This window comes from Xiphophorus maculatus, chromosome 7 (genome assembly GCF_002775205.1).
Source record: "Xiphophorus maculatus strain JP 163 A chromosome 7, X_maculatus-5.0-male, whole genome shotgun sequence".
NCBI lineage: Eukaryota > Metazoa > Chordata > Actinopteri > Cyprinodontiformes > Poeciliidae > Xiphophorus > Xiphophorus maculatus.
In genome coordinates, this window is record NC_036449.1 from 4,778,398 (window position 1) to 4,798,367 (window position 19,970).

Consider the following 19,970-nt stretch of genomic DNA (forward strand, 5'->3'; position numbering starts at 1 on the left):
GTGCAAGACTGGTCAGAACTTACTGGAAACATTACAGCCAGCAGGCACCACATATTGAGAGCAAATGTGTGCAATCTCTCTCCTGAATGATATGCAATACTGCAGTGTACAGGCTCTTAATTCATCTGTTTTCATACCTGGAAGTGGCATTTCTTTCTGTCACGCTTTAATGAAAACTATCCATTCTCTTCTGTTTATCTGAAACTTGGGGTAATAGGTAACGGAAGGATATCTAGGCATATAGTACCTGCACAGTGACACTAACCAGCCCATTATGGGGGACAGAAACCTGTTATCAGGGTAGAATAGATACGTTGTGTCCTATGTCGTACCCACAAAACTTCTAAAGGAAATGCCCAGGAGGCATCCTGATCTGAAGATTAAACCACCTCAACTGACTCCTGTTGAGGCTTAGAAGCTCCTGCTATAGCTTCCACCAGAGGATTGAAATTTCATCCTATTTTAAGCAGAGCCAGGCGACTTTACAAAGCAAGCCCATGTCCACCACCGGTATCTGAGATCTCATTCTTTTTGGTCATCCCATTAACCTTGGTCAGGGTTGGCAAGGTATACAGGCTGGTAAATTGAGACCTTTGATCTCAATGTGTTTTTACTGTCTCTTTTGGCAGCCGCCACGGTGCCCTACACACCTTTGAGTCCATGATAAATTTTCCCTTAGGGGACGACAAATATGATCTTCTATTCAATGCCTGCAGTGCTGCAGATGAACACCAGTCCATTGGTCCTTCTTCCGCTCCATTCTGCCATACTGTAAGGCAAAGACTACATGGACGGAGCAATCAACATGTTTCCATCAGTAAACCATGAATTCAGACATTATCTGCAAAAACTGAAGATAAGAGCCCGAGTTTCCCTGACCAGAAACCATTCTCTCCATGAATACACCTTGAGATAATGTCTACACGCCAAACAAATCTGGTATAAGGGATCGCTTCTGTCCGATCATGCTGGACCCTTCGGTTCTTCATCAGTCATAGCAACAACTTCCTTTACTGCTGGTAAATTCAGAAATCGCTTTTGTTTTTATTTGCCCTGTCACATAAAATCCCCCTCAAAAAATGCTTAGAAGTTTGAGGTTGTACCATTACAAAACATGAGATATTCAAGGGGTGCCAATACTTGCAAGGCACAGTTTTAGTATCCAAGTCTGACCATGTCAGTAAAGCCCGTTGACCTAAGAGGGAACAAATCAAATTCATTTACATACTGAACACGATGAGGGAAGGGGGGGTGCAGAAAGGCACAATAGAAGAGAGAACAAGACACATCAGAGAGAATGAGGGCCAGCCAATACAATGCAAGGGAAAGACACCCTGGGTAGAGAGAGAGAGAGAAAGAGAGAGAGACAAGGAGCGAGTGAAAGACTCAGAGCGAGAGAAAGGAGATCCCCGCTGAGAGGAAGAGAGGCTGCATGTGGAAAGCTGAGAGCAGAGCAAAAGCGGAGAAGCATTCAGCTCTTGGCCACCACGGAAGACGACTGACAACTTGCCGACTAACAACACTCTTCTGGAGAATCGAGAGCTCTTCAGTCAGCCGCGTGGTTCTTCACCTTCTTCCTCCACTTTGAAATTGTTTCAGGAAAGTGACGAGGCATGGGAATGTGCCACGTGGGAAACATGAAGGTTCGCGCAGGAACGTTCAGGTCGTTGGCGGACGTGGATGGAGAGTGAGAGTGACGGACATTTTCCACCGAGGTCCGGATCTGCAAATGAGTAGGAAAAACATGGAATACTTCAGATTCCTTGGCGGGCTGACATTGATTCTGGTTAAAAGGAAGCAGTGAAATGTTTTGTTCTTCTTAAGGGAGAGGGGAAAGTTAGTGACACACGGACAAAGCCATGTTGAATGTAATCATGATCACGGTCCATCCCTGTCAGCTGCTCATGCCATCTCACAGGTGTGGGGACAAGTTGGGGTAAGGAAGCTTTTTAGGAAATTCCACCCAGCTTTTTAAGTTTTTTTTTCTCCAAAGTGCATATTTTGTCCTCAGGAAGCAACATATTTGCCAGAAAATTCTGTCAAGACAGAAAATTAAAATTCTTTAAAAACACAGAGCTAATATTTTTATCATGAGCGCTGCTTTAACAAGCTCAGACTTCAAGGATGTGAAACCTGCGACTTCCGTTCAAACACCTTTCATAAGGTTCTTCTTTTTCTTCTCTCTTTTTCATGAAGATACTAGTCCCAGGTTTGGATTTGGGTTTTTTTCAGTACCTGAAGCACTTCTGTCTCCTTTGTTTTTTGCTCATTTTTCCAGACCCTTGAGACACACGGTGACAGTATCACCCAAGCAATAAAATTTTTAGGAACGCCCTATTATCCTTTAAGATCAAACAGCTGCTCTTTTCTCTCGCTCTCAATTCAGTAGTCTGCTATTCTTGTTTCCCTCTGTGGAGGATCATCTGTTGACCCTGACAGACATTTCAAGGCTTCAGTTCCCTCGGAGGTGCTGGAATACCCAACACATTTGTTGCATTGAAGGGTACTTCATAAATCAAGAGGCACTTTGCAATGCTTTACGGTATTTTAAAGGAAATGCTTCTTCAAATTTGAATTCCCTTACTCCAGTCTGGGCTGTTCCTCTTTAGAGGTACTGGGGTGAGACTATGAACCTGCGTGGCAGAAACATGTCTGAGTTGATCTCTAACACCATCAGGACCTTCAGTGCTCTGGAGTCCAACCCTTGGCCTTCGCCTTCGCCCGATAATTTGACGCACTTCAGGTGTCAGGGGAGCAACCTCGCCCGCAACGGCATCGAGACGCAAGCGGCAAACTGGTCCCAGCGCGGTGGCGTGGCGGACTTCGGATCTCGCTGCCTTCACGCCGAGTCACAAGTGGAGAAGAACTGGCCGGCGCTTCTGATTTTGGTCGCCATCGCCGTCACGGTCATGGGCAACATCCTGGTGATCCTGGCGGTTTCCCTGGAGAAAAAGCTGCAGAACGCCACTAACTACTTCTTGATGTCACTGGCAGTGGCTGACATGCTCCTCGGCATCTTGGTGATGCCGGTCTCCATGGTGACCATTCTCTACGGTAAGGCGCGCATGTCACTCACATTGGGCTTTTATTAAGTTGACATTTGGTGTGTTGCTGACTCCACTCCAATGTGCCTCCCACAGCCTTTGGATGGAATGTCTTTAGGACCAAACTGACTACACCTGTCTGCACGCTTCAGTCACTCTTTTCTGGTACAAATCAGCCTTACTCTGGGTTTAGGTTTACCTCTAACCCTGTGTTTGGAAGTGTGGTAAATAGAAAAGAAAGAAAAGAAAGGCTTTAGAAAGCATGCCTGGCTCTGCGGTGGTGGTGGAGGACAGATGGAGAGCAGCAGTGATGGAGGTGGTCAGCCCTGTTGTTGACAGTGATGTGTTTATTTGGAGTGCCGCTTCAACGGAAAAAGAAAGTGGCACAACTTGCCTCCGCAGAGAGATGAATGAAAAGGCTCACAGGGCCACGTTTCTGCCACACAGACACAAACTCCTACAGGTAGACTCTGTTAATACTGCATGCATTATATAAGCAGTTACCAGGCAAAGCAGTGCCTGGTAAAAGTATTCACACCCCTGGAAGGTCTGATCTTCTTTCAAATTTGAGTGTATTCTGTCAAGATTTTACGTGACAGATGATCACAAGTTCTTCACAGGTACTGCAGATGCGTTTCCATTGACCTTAAATTTGGAATTATGAAAAAAATATTCAACTAATGGAAACAAGGCAATTTCGACAAAACTAAGGTTTCGTGTGAAGGTTTTGCACGTGGATGAGGTGTTTTTTTTTGCCCGGCCGCATCAAATTTGGTATGCTTTGCATATTTTCATATCGTGTCACATGATCAACAACCAGGTGTTGCTACTGGCGGAAACGCTGAAGAAGACTACAGGAAGTGGTAGGAGGAAGATGGCGCGGCATGATTTCTAACGACTTATCGCATGAACAAACTGATTTTAATTCCGTTTCCTACTTACTGTAAACAACACAATTTCAAAATTGTGTTGTTGTTGTTTTTGTTTTTTTGACAACTTCGTAATGACACAGCTTTTGATATTGCCATAAATAAGCATGGTCTACTTTTCTCTGTTTAGTCTGATAACTTAAATTAAAGCTGTAGTTCCAGAGATCAATACCTGCTCTAACTTTTGTAAATGCTCATGTCCATGTCTTGTTACAAAGCTAGACTTTCTGTATGACTCCTTCTATGCACGAGCTGATATTTCTTAGTGTAGCTTACATCTTGTTGATGTACAGCATTCTTACAATGACGCACCCACAACAGATGATGGAGGAAAAAAAAATATGTTGCTTTCAAATAAAAGCCATGTTTTCAAATTAAAAGCGGCCTACTTGGACTCAGCACTTTGGTAATGACAGATGTCTAAGGTCATCTGACAGGCTCCACCCATTTTCCATCAACATCTCCAAAACGAAGCAACCCCATAACAGCGCAGCCAACACCATGTGTTGAAGCAGGGGCGATGTGTTTAAAGTTGACTGAAACTATTTCTGCCTCATAAAGATTTTTGTATGCAGGCCAAAAAGGTACATTTTTGTCTTATATGCCACATGTTGAGGACCAATGTGTCCTTCACATGGACTGTGGAAAACATCTGGATTTCTTCTTCCAGTTCTTCAGTAAGGCCAGATTTGTGAAACATGTTTAAATCTTAAGCCAGATTTATACAACAAAACTTATATACATATTTTTTTTTGGTCATGATGCTGTTTGTTGAATAACATTTTCTACCAAAATTTTGTATCCTTTACAGAGGCAGCTGGATTTATTTTGACATTTATCTTAATTTCTGTAGGTTGCTGATAGCTTTGGACTTCATTTAGGGTTATTACAGTAAGGGTATGAATACGCTTACCATACATTTTAATATTTTTTAAAATTCACAACATACTCTATTTTAGTAACTTTACAATTGTTAAATACTTTGGTTATTCTATGAAATAAAATTTTTTTTTAAGTCTTAGGTTGAAATGGACCAAAATGTGAGAAAGTGAAGGGGTGTGAAAATGTTTGCACGGTGTATCATAATTAAAACAGCGAAGTAATGATGTCAAACTGGCTACGTCCTTCTTCCATATGCCTATATCACCAGATTCCCTGTACATGTGGACTTCACTGCAAAACACACAAAACACCCCAAATCTAAACCATCCTGTCCTCGCTGGATCAGGTTTTACCGTCAGATCAGATTTCAGGTGAGGTGTTGTTCGTTTTTTTTGCATGCGAGGAACAAATAATTCCCCGTTGGAAAGGCGACGTCGCAGTCTGCCATTTCACAACCTGCTCACTTTCTTCACATTTCACAGAAGTACAAATAATAACACGGCGTACTCTGACACCAACACCAGTGATTAGTGTGAGTTAGACAGAGAGACATTTCTAGGAGGTGGTGATGAGAGCAACATGGTGGCTGCTTGGAACAAAGGTGAACTGAAAATGTCAGGAAGAAGATGGGCTACATTCTTAAGATGCCGGCTAAAATACCCTCGTCGTTTATGTGAACTTTTTCTTTTACACTTTTTTTTTTTTCACGAGTCTTTCAGATGTGGTGATTGGAGAATGCTATCTGACTACTTCAACCGGAATGTGAGGTTGGACCTGTGAGTATTGGCAGGAGGCAAAAACGCTGAAAAAAACGGAACATTTTGGGAACAGACTGCAGGTTGCCTAACTGTGTATCCACATGCAAAATCAGGTTGGGAATTGTTGCAGTTTGAGTCTCCCCCAAAAAATCGGAGTGCCTTTCTTAAAATGCAGTATTGTACGTAATGTATTTAAATTACAGAGAGTTCCTCTGGGCTTTATTCTGGAATAACCTCCTGCTGTCTCGGCCTTGTGGTGGTGGTGGTTGACGGCTGTCATTCAGAGCAGGACGGTGTCAGAGATCAGAGCTGGCATTGTTTCACCAGAGACGTGTCGTCAGATATGTCTTTAAAATCTGTCAGTGGAAGCCTGACTCTTAGGTTTTCAGATGAGAAAGAATAGAGAAGGCTTAATGTTACAATGTAGTCAATTATTAAAGATCAAATTTGATGTATACATTGCTGGATCTCTTTTTTTTGTGATGATTACTAAAAGAATATGTCTTCTAGAAGGATGAGGCATGTTTTGCAGGGATACTGTGCTGGTATGCAAAGTTTGACTGAGCTTGACCTTGAGTTTCTCGGTTTTGTCCTCAACTATCCAAAAGGCTTTGCTGAACCGAAAGGTGGTGGAAACGCACCAGAAAACAAAAAGATTAACTAAAAGAAAACAGAAGTTGTTTCAAAATCCACATAAAATGTAAAACTTTGCATAATTATGTGTTTTCGTCGTGGTTTCTGATCAGCCTGTCAGCAGTGAACGTTCAATCAATCAATCAAGTTTTATTTGTATGGCACATTTCAGCAGCAAGGCATTTCAAAGTGCTTTACATCATATCAAACACAGAAACACAATGCAACACAGAATCAATAATCAAAACACGACATTAAGTCAAGTTCCATCAATAAATTTGTAATTGATTACGTTTCAAATACAATCCTAAACAGGTGGGTTTTTAGTCGAGTTTCATCCATAGAAGGTTTACCTGTTACACTCAGACTGTGTCATATGGAACAAAATACCTGTTGCTATTTTTATTCCCGCTCACGATCACACAGTTTAAAACGATGTAGACAGCATTTTAATGGGCTTCGTTTATGTAAATGTTGTTTATATTTTGTTTTTTGGTCTTATTTTGATATGTTCCATCTAAATCATGTTTTACTTCATATGTTTTCTGTGCCGTGCAAGTCAGACTTGGCAAGGACGTCATAGTGGCACTCTTGAGTCATTTGCTAGTTTTTAAGATGAGTTCCCAGGGTAACTACTGTAATCAATAGGAGCTGTATTAGGGTCTCTGTGCATCTCAACACTAAAGGCGCATGTACACTGAGATGCATGTGTATAATTTACTGAGACACAAACATTTAGAAGGGTAAAAACCCCAATGTTGTCAGCGGCCATATTGGAATTTGACAATGCCGTGGTGAGGAACTTTGATTTTCAAGAATGGAATTGTGATTCCAGGTGTTTTTTTTTTGTTTTTATTCATTTCTCTGACATTGAAGTGACATACTCCATCCAATACAAATGGAGTGAAGCACTATTTGTTATTCAACAGCAGAACTGAAAGTACGGGAGCAATATTTATGTTTCAGTGTTTCTCAAGCTTTTCAACTTTTGTTATGTTGCTGCTGGGAAAAGAGAGGGGAAGCACAGAGATGTAGCAAGCTGCCTTAAAGGAAACAATTTCCTCCATACGTCTGCAGTTCATTCAGGCTGCGGGACGGTGAGAAAGAGCAGGACTTCTTCTGCCACTAACAGCAAGGCTGAACGCATTACAAGTTGCTCTAGTTTTTTTTATGTTGAACTTTAAAGGGTCATCTGGTACGTTGGATATGGAAATGTTAGAGTTCAGAAACGTTCTCTGCGTTCTACATGCTACTGGAAATACATGAAGAGACTGCGGATGTCAGCAATGCTAGGTGTGCTAATATTGCTCATCAGTGATAAAAGATGTCCGTTTAATATCTGCACTTTACAATTATTTCATTTTGAAATGTAAAAATCTAGTTTATTTTAGCAGCTTTGATTAGGCCTGTCAGGGAATAAATCATTTAATCTCCTGATAAATTAAAACTCAATAATTTCCATTTCCATGATATATACTGTAGTTTTTCTCTTTTCCTACCAAAGCTGGATGATTAGACTCTTCAGTCTGGTGCTTGGTCTCAACTACCCATTTTTTTTTAAGGACAGTTGTGTTTAGAGAGACCGTAATTTATTTGTTTTGTTGTTTTTGTTCATTTATTTTGGATATTTAAAATGATCCCGTGTTAAATGTTTATTGATCTCTGAGGATGAGTTCTTACATTATTATTCAATTGCCATTATATTATTTGAAAATGGCCTCAAAGTAACAATATTATCGTTTATCGTGATATCTTCTGGAACAACTTATCACGTTATCGTGGCAGGACTAGCTTTGATTCGCTTTATTTACTGTCGACGAACAAATTCTGAGCGAACCGTCTCTGATTTCAATTATTAAATATGAGCCTTAACATAATAATCCATCTGTGTGTTGAAGGCAGCAGTCTGGTTACAACTCATGAAGCTCATTTTCTTTACATGCCAATTTAACGTTTTCATAAAAAAAGAGGCAGAAATCTAGCAGAATTTGACTAAGGGGCGACTGTGGCTCTTTGGTAGAGTAGTCGTCTTGCGATCAGAAGGTTGTAGGTTCAATTCCAGCCTTCTCCTGATGTGCCTCTGGGCAAGGCACTTAACCCCAAATTACCTACCGATCTGTGCATCGGTGTATAAATTTGTGAGTGCGACTGGGTGAATGTGACTCTAGTGTAAAGCGCTTTGAGTGGTCAAAATGACTGGAAAAGCGCTGTATAAGTTCAGTCCATTTACCATTTAAAGGAGGACAGTTTCTCTGCACCTGGTCTCATCATCCGTCCATGACATTCAGACAAACAGAACGTCCAGAACCTTTGCTCCGCCCCTTTCTCCCCTGTGAACCTCGCTGTCATCCCCCTCTCAGATCCAGGTGGCTAAGGATTAGCCGCCGCCTCCGTTTTCTTCTTCCGTTTCTCATCTCGTCTCTTGAACTGTCGCTCTCCCGTCACACAATCTGAAGCACACACACACACACACACCCCTACCTACAAAAATGCATTCTTCATTGTTGCCCTTTTACCAGCAAGGCCTTTTCTCCTCCACCTCTCAGGACTCTGCTGCTCACGCAGGAAACCTTTAAAAACCCAAACAGCAAATTCATTTGCATGAGAAGGAGAGCGGTAAATGAGCAAATAAATAAATAAAAATGGAAGAGTGCTTTCAACAGGACGACCTACAGCGCTTCAGAAGTCACTTTTCCCCCCGGCTCTTAATGAGATGACAAAAGGACTAATTAGCCATGCTAACTCAAGACAAACAGCGCTGTAATTATTTTTCTAATGTTCCTACACAGCCTCAGATTTGTTTACAGATTCAGGGAGCGAACGCAACATTGTTTTCAGGTGTCGGGCCACGCTGATTATTGAGGCATAGAGACAAATTCAGATTATGGGCCTGATGTCAAAAAAGTGATTGGGAAGCGTTATTAATGAGGCCACAGTTTAGATTATTAGCGGGGTCATCCCTGCTAATAATAGGCCCTGTTATATTCATAAAACATAGAAAGATCAAACACGCGGTGAAGATTTTTACTTTAGTCATATCTACCACGGATTTTATTGGGTTTTGGTTTGACCGACACACAGCAGCACGATTTTCAAAAAAGAAAGGAGACGGCGTCTGCTGTGGCGGCGCCGGGGGTAACCGGCCGTCGCAGGTTCGATTCCTGGCCTGGTGACCTTTGTCGCATATTTTCCCTCTTTCATTGCCTACTTTTCTGTCTCAGTGCTTTTCAAATAAAGGCCAATAGAGCCAAAAAAAAAAAACCTTTAAAAAAAGGAGACAGAATTTTTTTAAAAACGGGAATCAGATTTTCAGATGAAGCCTGTTTTTTTTTTTTAGAACAAAATTACCTTTTGAAAATAACCGCAGGTATTAAGTACACTTTTCATTTAGCACACGTTTCTGTATTAAATGTTTATTGATCTGGTGTAACGTTCAAATTTGAAGCATTTTCATTGCCTGTAAGCAGAAAAATCATCGTAATTAACAGAAATAAAGGCTTTAATACATCAATTTGAATCTATTTAATGTGTTTCTCTTAGTGATAATGTTTCCGAAATAAATGGACTTTTCTGCAATATTCAAACTATTCATACAGAACTAATTTATTGATTAGTTCTGTATGTGTGGGAAAAAAACAACAATGCGCACCATCCTGAACAGCACAACGCAGCATAGTGGTGGCAGCATGATGGTGTGGGGATTATTTTAATGATCTGATCAAAGTCCGCAGTAATGTTTAATAACTAAATAAAATGATTCCTGGAAGAATCAATGCAGAGCCGACTGGCTGTGAAATAATTCAACTTAATGACTGGAAAAAGGAAGGAACAACATTCTTGACATGTTTGTTTTTAAAAAACAAATAAAGTTTTTTAAGGCGTGAAAAGGCTTAACAAACTAATAAACTGTTATCGTTTCCAGGCCATGCTGATTACACAAAGTGAATGTAGGGACTCAGCAGTCGTCTCTGTTTATCAAGAACAATCTGCTGAACCAAAACCCGACTGCTTAAAGCCAAGTTTTTAAATTATTCATAATTCTGGGACAAAATGTGTCTCACATTTTGTACGTGTGAAGTTTTTTTAAGAGAGTTTTTTTTCCTATCTGCTTATTTCTACTGAGCTGATCCATGATTCCCTGTAAAGATTATCTTTGTGCCAGAAGTGCTTTATTATCCTCTGTAGCTAGCTTTGTTTTCTGATATTTGGCGCTGGGACGACGTGTCGTTTTGAAATTGCTTTTTGTTTTGTAAAACTGCAAAGGAAACACTTTTTTTGGCTTCATACGAGTCACGCAATCAGAAACCGTTCGTTTCCACTGACCTGAAAAACGAGGAGGATGAAAGAAAGCAGGATGTTTTTATTTTTACTTTATAATTTTTTTAGTAGGAGAATGATGGCGAGGAACAAATGGAAACTCAGCAATTTCGAAATTGCGTTTCTTCGACATGTGGGATATTGACAGCGTTTCGTGCACATTTGTAATGGAAACGCAGCTTTTGTCGTTCATTGAAGGCAACACCTGCATTCAGCGTTTCTACATTTGAAAGGGATTCTTTTTTTTATTTTAATTTTAATTTATTTTTTTTTACCACAAACCCATCTAACTTGTCATTACCAAGAGAGGTGTGTATAATCATCCGACATCCATACATAATATAATGAAGTGCTTATCTGGTCTTGTAGGCTACATGTTTTGTAAGTTAACTTATCAACTATGAAGAAACAAAACAATGGCTGTTTTTTGTTATATATATTAGATACTTACAGTAATTTCTGGTTTTCCTACTGTAAAATAAAATATAAACATGCTTGGTAGATATTCCTTTAAGCTGAATTTGTAATAATTCAGTTTTTTAATCTGTCCCTGTTCACTGTGGCTCTGCATTATGTTACTGGTATGAAAAAAATGATGTATTTTTAATTAAAGTTGTCCCATTCCGTAAGCAGTAGTCCTTATTAATTTAAATTTCAGTCGTTATAATTCCAGCTTTATTTTTTTCTTTTTGTTCTTTTCCTTTATTTAATGTCGTGGCTCTAACAGGTGGCTCCGTGTGGAGCTCGGCCACCGTTGCCATGGAGACATAGAATCCATCAGTCAAAGCTCCTGCAAAGTCACTGAAGTGATTTACTGTAAGTGGTGGATTTTTGAAATTAGTTTCCATTGAAGCATAATCTTTGGCTTCTGACTAAATGAAGCCTTGTGATTGGAGCTGAATTGCTACTTGAGGCCTGTGCAGGCTAACCTTCCTTTTTTTATTGAGAGAGCGAATTACCGCCAGAAGAACCTGTATAGGACTCTCAGCCGGGGAAGTTTAGTTCTAACAAAAAAAACGAGATTAAGAGAGCTAAGGTAGGCACACACTGTCTGGAAGGAGATAAAAAATGTTGTAATAAAACGAAAAATGAGGGATAAACGAGAAATAGACGTTTGTGGTTGTGGAAAGACGGCTTAAAAAAATCAAACTTTTTTTAATAAGAGGAGATGCTAAGAAAAATGTAGCAAAATAAAGCTGGAATTCAAATTTCCTCCTTCCTCTGATGTCTTAGCAGGAGTAACATCCTCCTACTAAGGACGTTCACAAACAAACTTAACTCCTTTTTAACGGAAGCGCCGCAATCGAGCAATCGTTTTAGCGGAATATTGACAAAGTTTGGCACACATTTGTAATGTCAACTCAGTTGGGGGCTTCGTCAATAAACAGAAACAGATTTTAAAAAAGCAGAAAATAGTTTTTCATTTCGATTAGTGGAGGTCTGGTAGGTCAAAAAGGAGACTTTTCTGTCTTTCTGACATGTAACTTGTCCTACATCAAACATCCTACTAACACTGAGTAACACTTTGCGTGCCTGTTGTAAATAATAATAATAATAATAATAATAGTTTGTGTGTATCTATGGAACCAGTCTGGGCCGTCTCTTCTTTCACTTTTTAGTTGCACTATATCTGAGCGAGCTTTGGCTGAAGCTTTAACATATATTCTCTCCAGTGTCAGCTGTAAATATTGAATATTTTTGATCTGATATGAATCAGTGTGCACAGCTTGGGGGGCTTACGAGGCCGTCCAACCGGCTAACGGCTGATCTGTTTCAGCTTCGGCTCATGCCTCGTCCGTCGTGTCTATTGACAGACGGCCTAGCAGTGAGATTGAGCTCAGTTGTTCAAAGCTGTTTGTCTGAAACAAGCGTCTGACGTCCACTGGGCAGCCTGGAGATGGACCTTACACTGTGTCCGTGCAGACGCGGTGGGGACGGACTCGAACTCAGACAACACAAATCCGTTTCTCAACGCGCCGGCTGCTGTTTATTTCGCCGTGTTTTTTGTCGTTGCGTTGCCCCTGGGACGAGCTGTCATAGCTGACAGACTGATGAGCTTTCTCGCCTTACATAATCCTCCTGATACCTGCTGCAACGCTTAAAACAGCTTCAGTAACTCAACTTGACTACAATTTGTACCCATGGTGGCTAAGTTTGCGGTGCCGTCTCCTCTAAGCTGACGGGTTCTACATGTTTTCGTGGAGAAATTAAGGAACTTCAGTGATTTACCCCCCATGAGGTCGACTGCGTTCTGAAATCATGCCGCTAATTAAACGGTGATGGTAAACAGTTCACGGTTCAGGCTGCGACAGAGTTCAGCAGTCGGTGCATTCATGTGTCACATTTTGAATTTCTGCAGCTCATCTAATGTCATGATTTGTAAATATCAGGGCTGCATGGGAAGCAATAATAATGTCACTGCAAACCATTTACAAACTGCTAAACCTTCTGATTCCTTCCAGCTAATTGGCAAACTTGGGGAGTAAACAGTGAAGTCAGAAATAGAAATTGGGGTAATTATCATTATTATTATTTTCCTGGTTTGGAAAGGTCAACAACTCCCAGTCAGACACAGTTAACATTTTGGCATTTAAAGGTGACTAGGGACGCACGACATATCGGCACTAAAATCGGTATAAACCAATGTTAGTCATTTTCTAACATATTGGTATCGGCCTGATGAAACTAATATTAACAACTGATATTTATTTCTATCTTGCTGCCATCTGTTTCTGGTTGTTTTTTGTTTTGTTTGTTTTTTTTCCGAAGATGTTAAAACACTAGAGAAATAGATATAATATTGGTTATCGGCCAGAACAGCAATATAAATATCAGATATTGATATCGGCCCAAGTTTTCATATCGGTGCATCCCTAATGTGTTTTCATGATAAGTTAAATGGATTGTTGGATTTATTTTGAATGAGGTTCAATGAAGCCATCAGTTGCCCTAGAGCAGGGATGTCAAACATGCAGCCCGAGGGCCATTTGTGGCCCTTTTGCTGATTTTGTGAGGCCCCCAGCTGCAATTCAAGATGATACAAATTTGGCCCGTCCAGCATAACTGGTTGATGCAACCGAGGTTTTTATTTTTGTTTGTAATCAGGATAAGATTATTACAGACAGTAAGAGAATTTGAAAACGAGATGCCTTTCTCTGCTGGCCAATCAGGTGGACTTTTACTAACGTTTACGCCCACACCTGGTATAGATCACCCAAAAGTGTTAATCGTTATTATGACGATACAGGTGGAACAAAGACGTATCATCTCATTACACGCCAACATTACGATATTCATCGATTTGATAATTTGGTGTTATTGTGCGGCTCGGGCCTTTATTTTTTTTAATTTTTATTTTTTTTACCCCTCCAGGGGGTATTCTTGTGGGCTCTAGTGTCCCTTATGTGACAGTGGGCTGACAGGAAACGGGGAAGGAGAGGGGGAAGACATGCGGCAAATGTCGTCGGGTCCGGGAGTCGAACCCGCGATGGCCGTGTCGAGGACTCAAGGCCTCCAAATATGGGTCACGCTAACCACTATGCCACCACGGCACGCCCCAGCTCGGGCCTTTAAGTGTAAATAGTTTACACTTAAAGTTTACCGCCTGAAGCAGACGCATATTTCAATAAAGGCCCGAGGCAGGAGAATGGAGTTGATCTGCAAGTTGCTTTTGCTACGTTAATGTCAGCTGAACTCTCTCAACAGCTGGATGGATTTCAGAGTCAGACTCGTGCTCTGTGGAGCCGGCGGCGTTCATGGGCGGGGCAGCTGACAGATTCCTCCACTAAATATGAATCAATATCTGGGGTCAGAGCAGTCAAAGGCGTTTCTGCTTATGGCCAAACTCTTCAAATGGAACCAGTGCAAACGGTAAAGTTGATCAAGTTGGAATTGCGAAAAAATCAATTAGCTAAGTGGAAATGCGTCGATTTGTAAAAAAAACTTGTTTTTCGATGAAACGTTTGTGCGCTAGGATGAAGCGGTTTTTCGCAAAACGCCGATGGAAACGCTTTGTTTGCTTCATGCCGTGATTTTAATGACTCGTCACGTAAAACAAACATATTCACGTGGGATTTTAATTGCTTTTCCTAATGGAAACAAAATGACAAAATTATGAGGGTTTTTTCCACATTAGTGGAAAATAAAAAAAAAAGGTTTTGCTCACTGTGAAAGAAGAAGCCCCAGAAATGTTATTAATAAGGATCAAAGGAGGAGATGTGCACAGATTCCCAATATGTTTCACCAATGGCCATCCAGTGTAATGGCAGTTTCACCAAAACATAGAAAATGAATGTACCTTCCTGAATTAAAGATAGTTCAAACGTTTAGTCCCCTCACAATATTCTGGTATTTTGCAAATAGTAAACATTTTGGCAACCCAAAGTGGCCTAAAACAGAAAACGCTTATCATGGTTTGATTTCTGACATTTACACAAAAAATGGTTGTTTGGTTTCAGAAATATTAGACGGGAAGGAAACTACCATCTGTTGTGAAAGCTTCAGAGATTTGTCCTCATTCTTTGGACAGACGGCTGTACAGGATGAGGCTCACCCTGACGGATTATTCACTGCCTTTTGTTGATCCTGCAACGTTTCGCTCTGGAACCAAACACATTTTAACAGGAGTGCTTGCTTTAGAGCCGGCACCTGATTCAGACAAGTTTTACCTCCTGAATAAAGAGAAAAACAAAGAACTTGCAAAATCAGTTTTCGCATTGCTTTCTGTTTTCTTTTGCTGATTACATTGAGCATTAGAAAGTAGATGGAATCATACAGTAGAATAATACATATATATTTTAGAAATGTTCTTGCTTTGACATACAGGTATTATACATATTCCTCCCCTCCAAAAATTTTTGTTTAATGTCTTTACTTATCTCTGTAGCTTTCTCTGATGTTCATCTGTGAAAAAACGGTCACTAATTACATCATTAATGGAAGATTTCTCCCATTAATGATGTAATTAGAAGTATAGAGAGAACAAGGTCTAGAAAGTCAGGGAGAGGAAGTCATGCCTCCACATGAGATTCTGTATGCGGCAAATGCTTCGTGTTCCCAGGAGGATCAAACATTCATGGAAGAGAAGGATTGCCAATGGCCTTGGTGAGCCATGAAAGTGAAAATGAAGATCTGAGAAGTTAGTCTTTAAATGTGAAAAAGATTGTTTTTGTAGATTCAATTCAGAAGCTAATGTAACTCTTTTAATTGAAACTTTGTTGTAGCCGGTGACGGCTGTGGGCAGGACGGATCTCCTGTAGCAGTCTGCACCGCAGCGAAATTGAAGAAGCCGATTCATGCGAAACCCACATACATTTCTTGGAAATCCTGGTGTCAAGACGTTATCATAAGGCTGGTGGATTGTGTATTTTTTTTAATCCTTTGTTTTGACTGATGGTTTGTGTCCAGACGTTCACTGAGGAGCTCCCAAAAAGGGATTCTCTCTACGACAGACTTTAAGCAGGTGATGGGGAAGAACATCTGAGAGCTGCGTGCAGAGAGAATCGTGGCTCAGATGAGAGATTACAGGAAGTGAAATCCAGAAAGGACTGAACTTTGAGAAAAGTTTAGACACTTTAGAGAAAAGTTGTGACAGTACATGGAAACAAAAACGTGTTTGCAAAATTAGCGTGTTAGTTCACGTTATTCTAACGCAGTTATTTTTAAAAAAATGTGCGTTTAACACAACTTCCGTACTTTTTGGACTTCTTCTGTGCTGCAGTTGGACCGTAACTCTAATCTCTGTCTCAGCTGTTTCTCTATGGAGCTAATTTGCCATCTAATCCAAAACGTAATCTCTAAAAGCATCTCCACTCTCTCTCTCCTCTCCATGTCTCCTCCCACTTGGCTCTGCTCTGCGGCGTTGCCATGGCGCCGCAACTCTTGAGAGCATAAGAAGAACCCCGAAATTATTTTACTGTTGTAGACAAAACGACGCAGCAAAACCTCATTTCACGTGCAGCGATTCACAGCCGACGCAACAAAAAATAAAAAACACAAACATTGTTAGATACAAAAGCATCAGACATGAGAAACAATTTCATATTTTGCCTGTTTTAATCAATTAACAGCCCTAATAAAAACGTGTAGAACTAATATAGTAACTCATTTTCTATTTTTTTTTACTATTAATTGTAATTAAATGTGTGTAATTCACAGCAAACCTATGATTCATTTGATTATGAGCTGACAATTTTCTTCTTGCCCAACCGGTTTTATCTGTTCTAGGTCCAGTTATCTACTGAACGACGACCGAGGCTTTAAAGGTTAAACCAAAGAATTAAAAAAAAAAGTAGAAGGCGCAGAATCCATGGAATGCAGCAGATGTCAGATTAATTCTCTGTGAAAATGTTGTGTATTTTGTCGCTTCCAGCCACAGACAGCCTGAGGCCAATGTCAGCCGTTTGACGTTTCTCACAAACTCAACTGGGTTCCATGAAAGACGTGACTCTGCAGGAAAACCAAGGCCTCTTTAACAACACGCCTCTGATCGCCGCCTCCTTGGAAACTCTTCAGCAACCTCACGCTGCCGCGCATGTGTCAGTCCTTCAGAATAAAACAAAAACGAATCATGGAGTGAGAGAATATATATATATATATATAAGAATGTAAAGAAAGCTCAAAATCCTCCATGATTTGCTGCTTCCACTCACACCATCTGTGACCTTGAAATCCCAGGAAAGACTTTAATCTGCTGCTCTGCTGAGTCTTTCCAGCATCACTTGACAGATTTTGAGCCGTCTTCAGTCAACAAACTAAAAATATGAATCGGAATCCTCCGTTTGGAATGTTTGCGGCGTTATTGGTGCTGAAAAGGTTCTTGAATGTAGTTACGTTGAAAAGTTTTTTTTCATATGCATCAGCTTTTTTTTTTATTTTTTTTTTTTTTACCAGTTTAGTTGTGGAGGCTGGTGCTGTTATGTAACTTGAATGTGCCAAAAAACCCAAAAACATACATTCTGTTAGTTAGCAAAGCTCACAAAAAAATTCTAAATGAGCAAAAATATTTTGCTGTGTAAACTTGAGCCTTTTCTTGAATGTTTTCCACTAGATTGTATTTTGACCAATTTTACACTGAGCTGGAAAACTCTGCTGTTCTCTACTTTGCACACAGTCGTCCCAAAATTATTAGGGCTCTCTAACAATTCAAACTTTTAACCCGATTAATTACAGGGTTGCTGTGAATTAGTGACGACTAATTGATCGTTTAAAACAAAAAGTTACTAAATGGGTTTTAATTTTTTTTAGGACGGTCAGTTTATTAAAATAGGATACAAAAGGCAAAAACATTCTTTTGTTGTTCAAAGCAGTTCAGTCGTGAATAGCTGCGACTGAACGTTGTTTTGTCTACAACAGTAAAATGATTTTGAGGCTCTTCCTGGGCCGCAGCGCCATGGCAACCCCACAGAGCAGCGCCATGGCAACCCCACACGCCTAGTGAAAGGAGAGGTGGAGAGGAGAGAGTGTGGAGCTGTCATGAGGCGCTGGTGTTGTTATGGTAGAGGAGGGCGGGTCAATTGAAAATATCGATCATATCGATATTAAATCGGTATCATTATTGGATCGACACTAATGTGAATATGTATACTGTACTTGCAGATTGCCTCTTGAAAGTTAATTTTCTTTTTGTTTCGGAATTTCCCAACCACAGAAAAGACTTTGTTTTGATTTGCTCTCAATACATCACACCTCACACGTGGCTTACTTAAGAAAAATTGCACACAAATTTGATTCGTTTTCTATTATTTCTCTTTATTACACGAATATGTGATTAAAGTATTGTGTTCTAAACTTGTCCAAATTCTTGACAGAAAAGAGAAAAAAACACTCACAAAAACTCCTGAGCACATGAAGCTTAAATAACAAAAAGTATCGGTGATACTGACCTGGTGTCGGATCAATACCAACATGTGTGGTATCACACATTGTTCTGGGGGTGGCAGACGAGGAGTTAAAAAATTTGGTAACATTATGATTATGTCAATAATGAATTTACAAAACAACATCAAATGTTGTTACATTTTGTCGTATTGTGAAGACCAGTTACACATTCACACGTTTAAACATATGGAAGTTAGAAAAACACAAGGTGCCCCTAATTTGTTTTCTTTTTCACTTGACTAAAGCTTTATTGCATCACCATAAAAAAAACAACAAAAAAACTACTAATAAGATCAAACTTGGACCTCTGAAGACACTCGACCCCTTCAGAAACCTCACTCTGACTGAACAGACCTTATCGGCTAACCAGAGTGTCACCGACTCCCTTCGCTGACGCCAGACGGCAGCTGAATGTGCTCAAATCCCTGCAGCAGATTTCTTACTTCCAGCGAAAGATTGAAAGCAGAAGACAGAGAGGCTGTTTCAGCAGCAGAATAATGATTTTATTGTCATTTCACACAATCTCTGTCGATGTCATTCAGAGAGCAGTAATGACTGCAGCGTTCCTCGTCTCCATTCCCCCGGCCTGTTTTATATGATATCTTCCTGTTGCCGCTGTCTTAATGGGTTTTTCATTTTTTTTCATTTTTCTATTACCTCATTTAAGTGAATATCGACTGTTTACATTGCATCATCAAGCAAAAGACCTAAAAAAAAAAAGAAAGTAAAATAAGGCACAACAGGCAGCAGTTAGGGAGTCATTTCTCCTTTATCTCCTAAGATTGTGACTGCAATGAGAAGAGGCTTAGACATCCACTATGAGGTCACACACACACACACACACACTTACATCTTATAGGTCATCGAAGCAGAAAACGTCGTAACATCTCACAATGTATGAAAACAGGTCATGTGTCAATTTGGATGTTAAATTTAAAAAATCTAACACTATGTTTTAGTTAATATTATTCACTCAACTAAAACATAGCTGCTGTGTTGCTTTGATTCTTTCATGCATGCTTGAGAAATCCTTTAATCTCCATGGCAACCATTGAGCTGTGCAACACCCCTGGGTGGACCTAGCCCCGCCTTCACGGACGAAGCTCCTCCTCTGCGCTGCAGTTTCCAATCTTCCGAGCCTCCGCCTCACAGAGCAGCCCTACTGCCCCACTCAGCTCCTTCAGACTAGCCAGCAGCAATTAGCAAACACCTGGTGGAACTGAGCATCTGCTGAGCTCGTTATAGGAGCTACGTCTCAGTGAAAAGTTGGTAAAACGTTGCTAAAGGGTTAATAGAGGAGTCATGTTGTGATGAAGGCGGAGTTTCAGAAAGAGCAGGAGCTTCTTAAACAGACAGAGGCCTAATTTTAAGGCGTTAAATTGTGAAGTTGAATATTTTTTATTTAATGTAAATAGCATTTTGATAACAACTGAAGGTAACATAGTTGCTTTAGATTGCTACTATATAGCTGTAAAGTACATAATGATGTCTCTTTAAAGATCATTTTTAAATTAATGAAAACAACAAAA

General features: G+C 40.2%; 1 protein-coding gene across 1 annotated transcript in view; it reads left to right on the top strand.

The window, feature by feature from the left end:
- The first annotated feature begins 1,415 nt into the window (after nt 1–1,415).
- The window catches only part of htr2a (5-hydroxytryptamine receptor 2A), a 70,858-nt gene continuing 52,303 nt past the window's right edge, over nt 1,416–19,970 (top strand). The window contains exon 1 of the mRNA XM_005813313.2: nt 1,416–3,054. Coding sequence (XP_005813370.1) covers nt 2,628–3,054 — 427 coding nt within the window. The 5' untranslated portion in view covers nt 1,416–2,627. The remainder of the gene's footprint in view (nt 3,055–19,970) is intronic.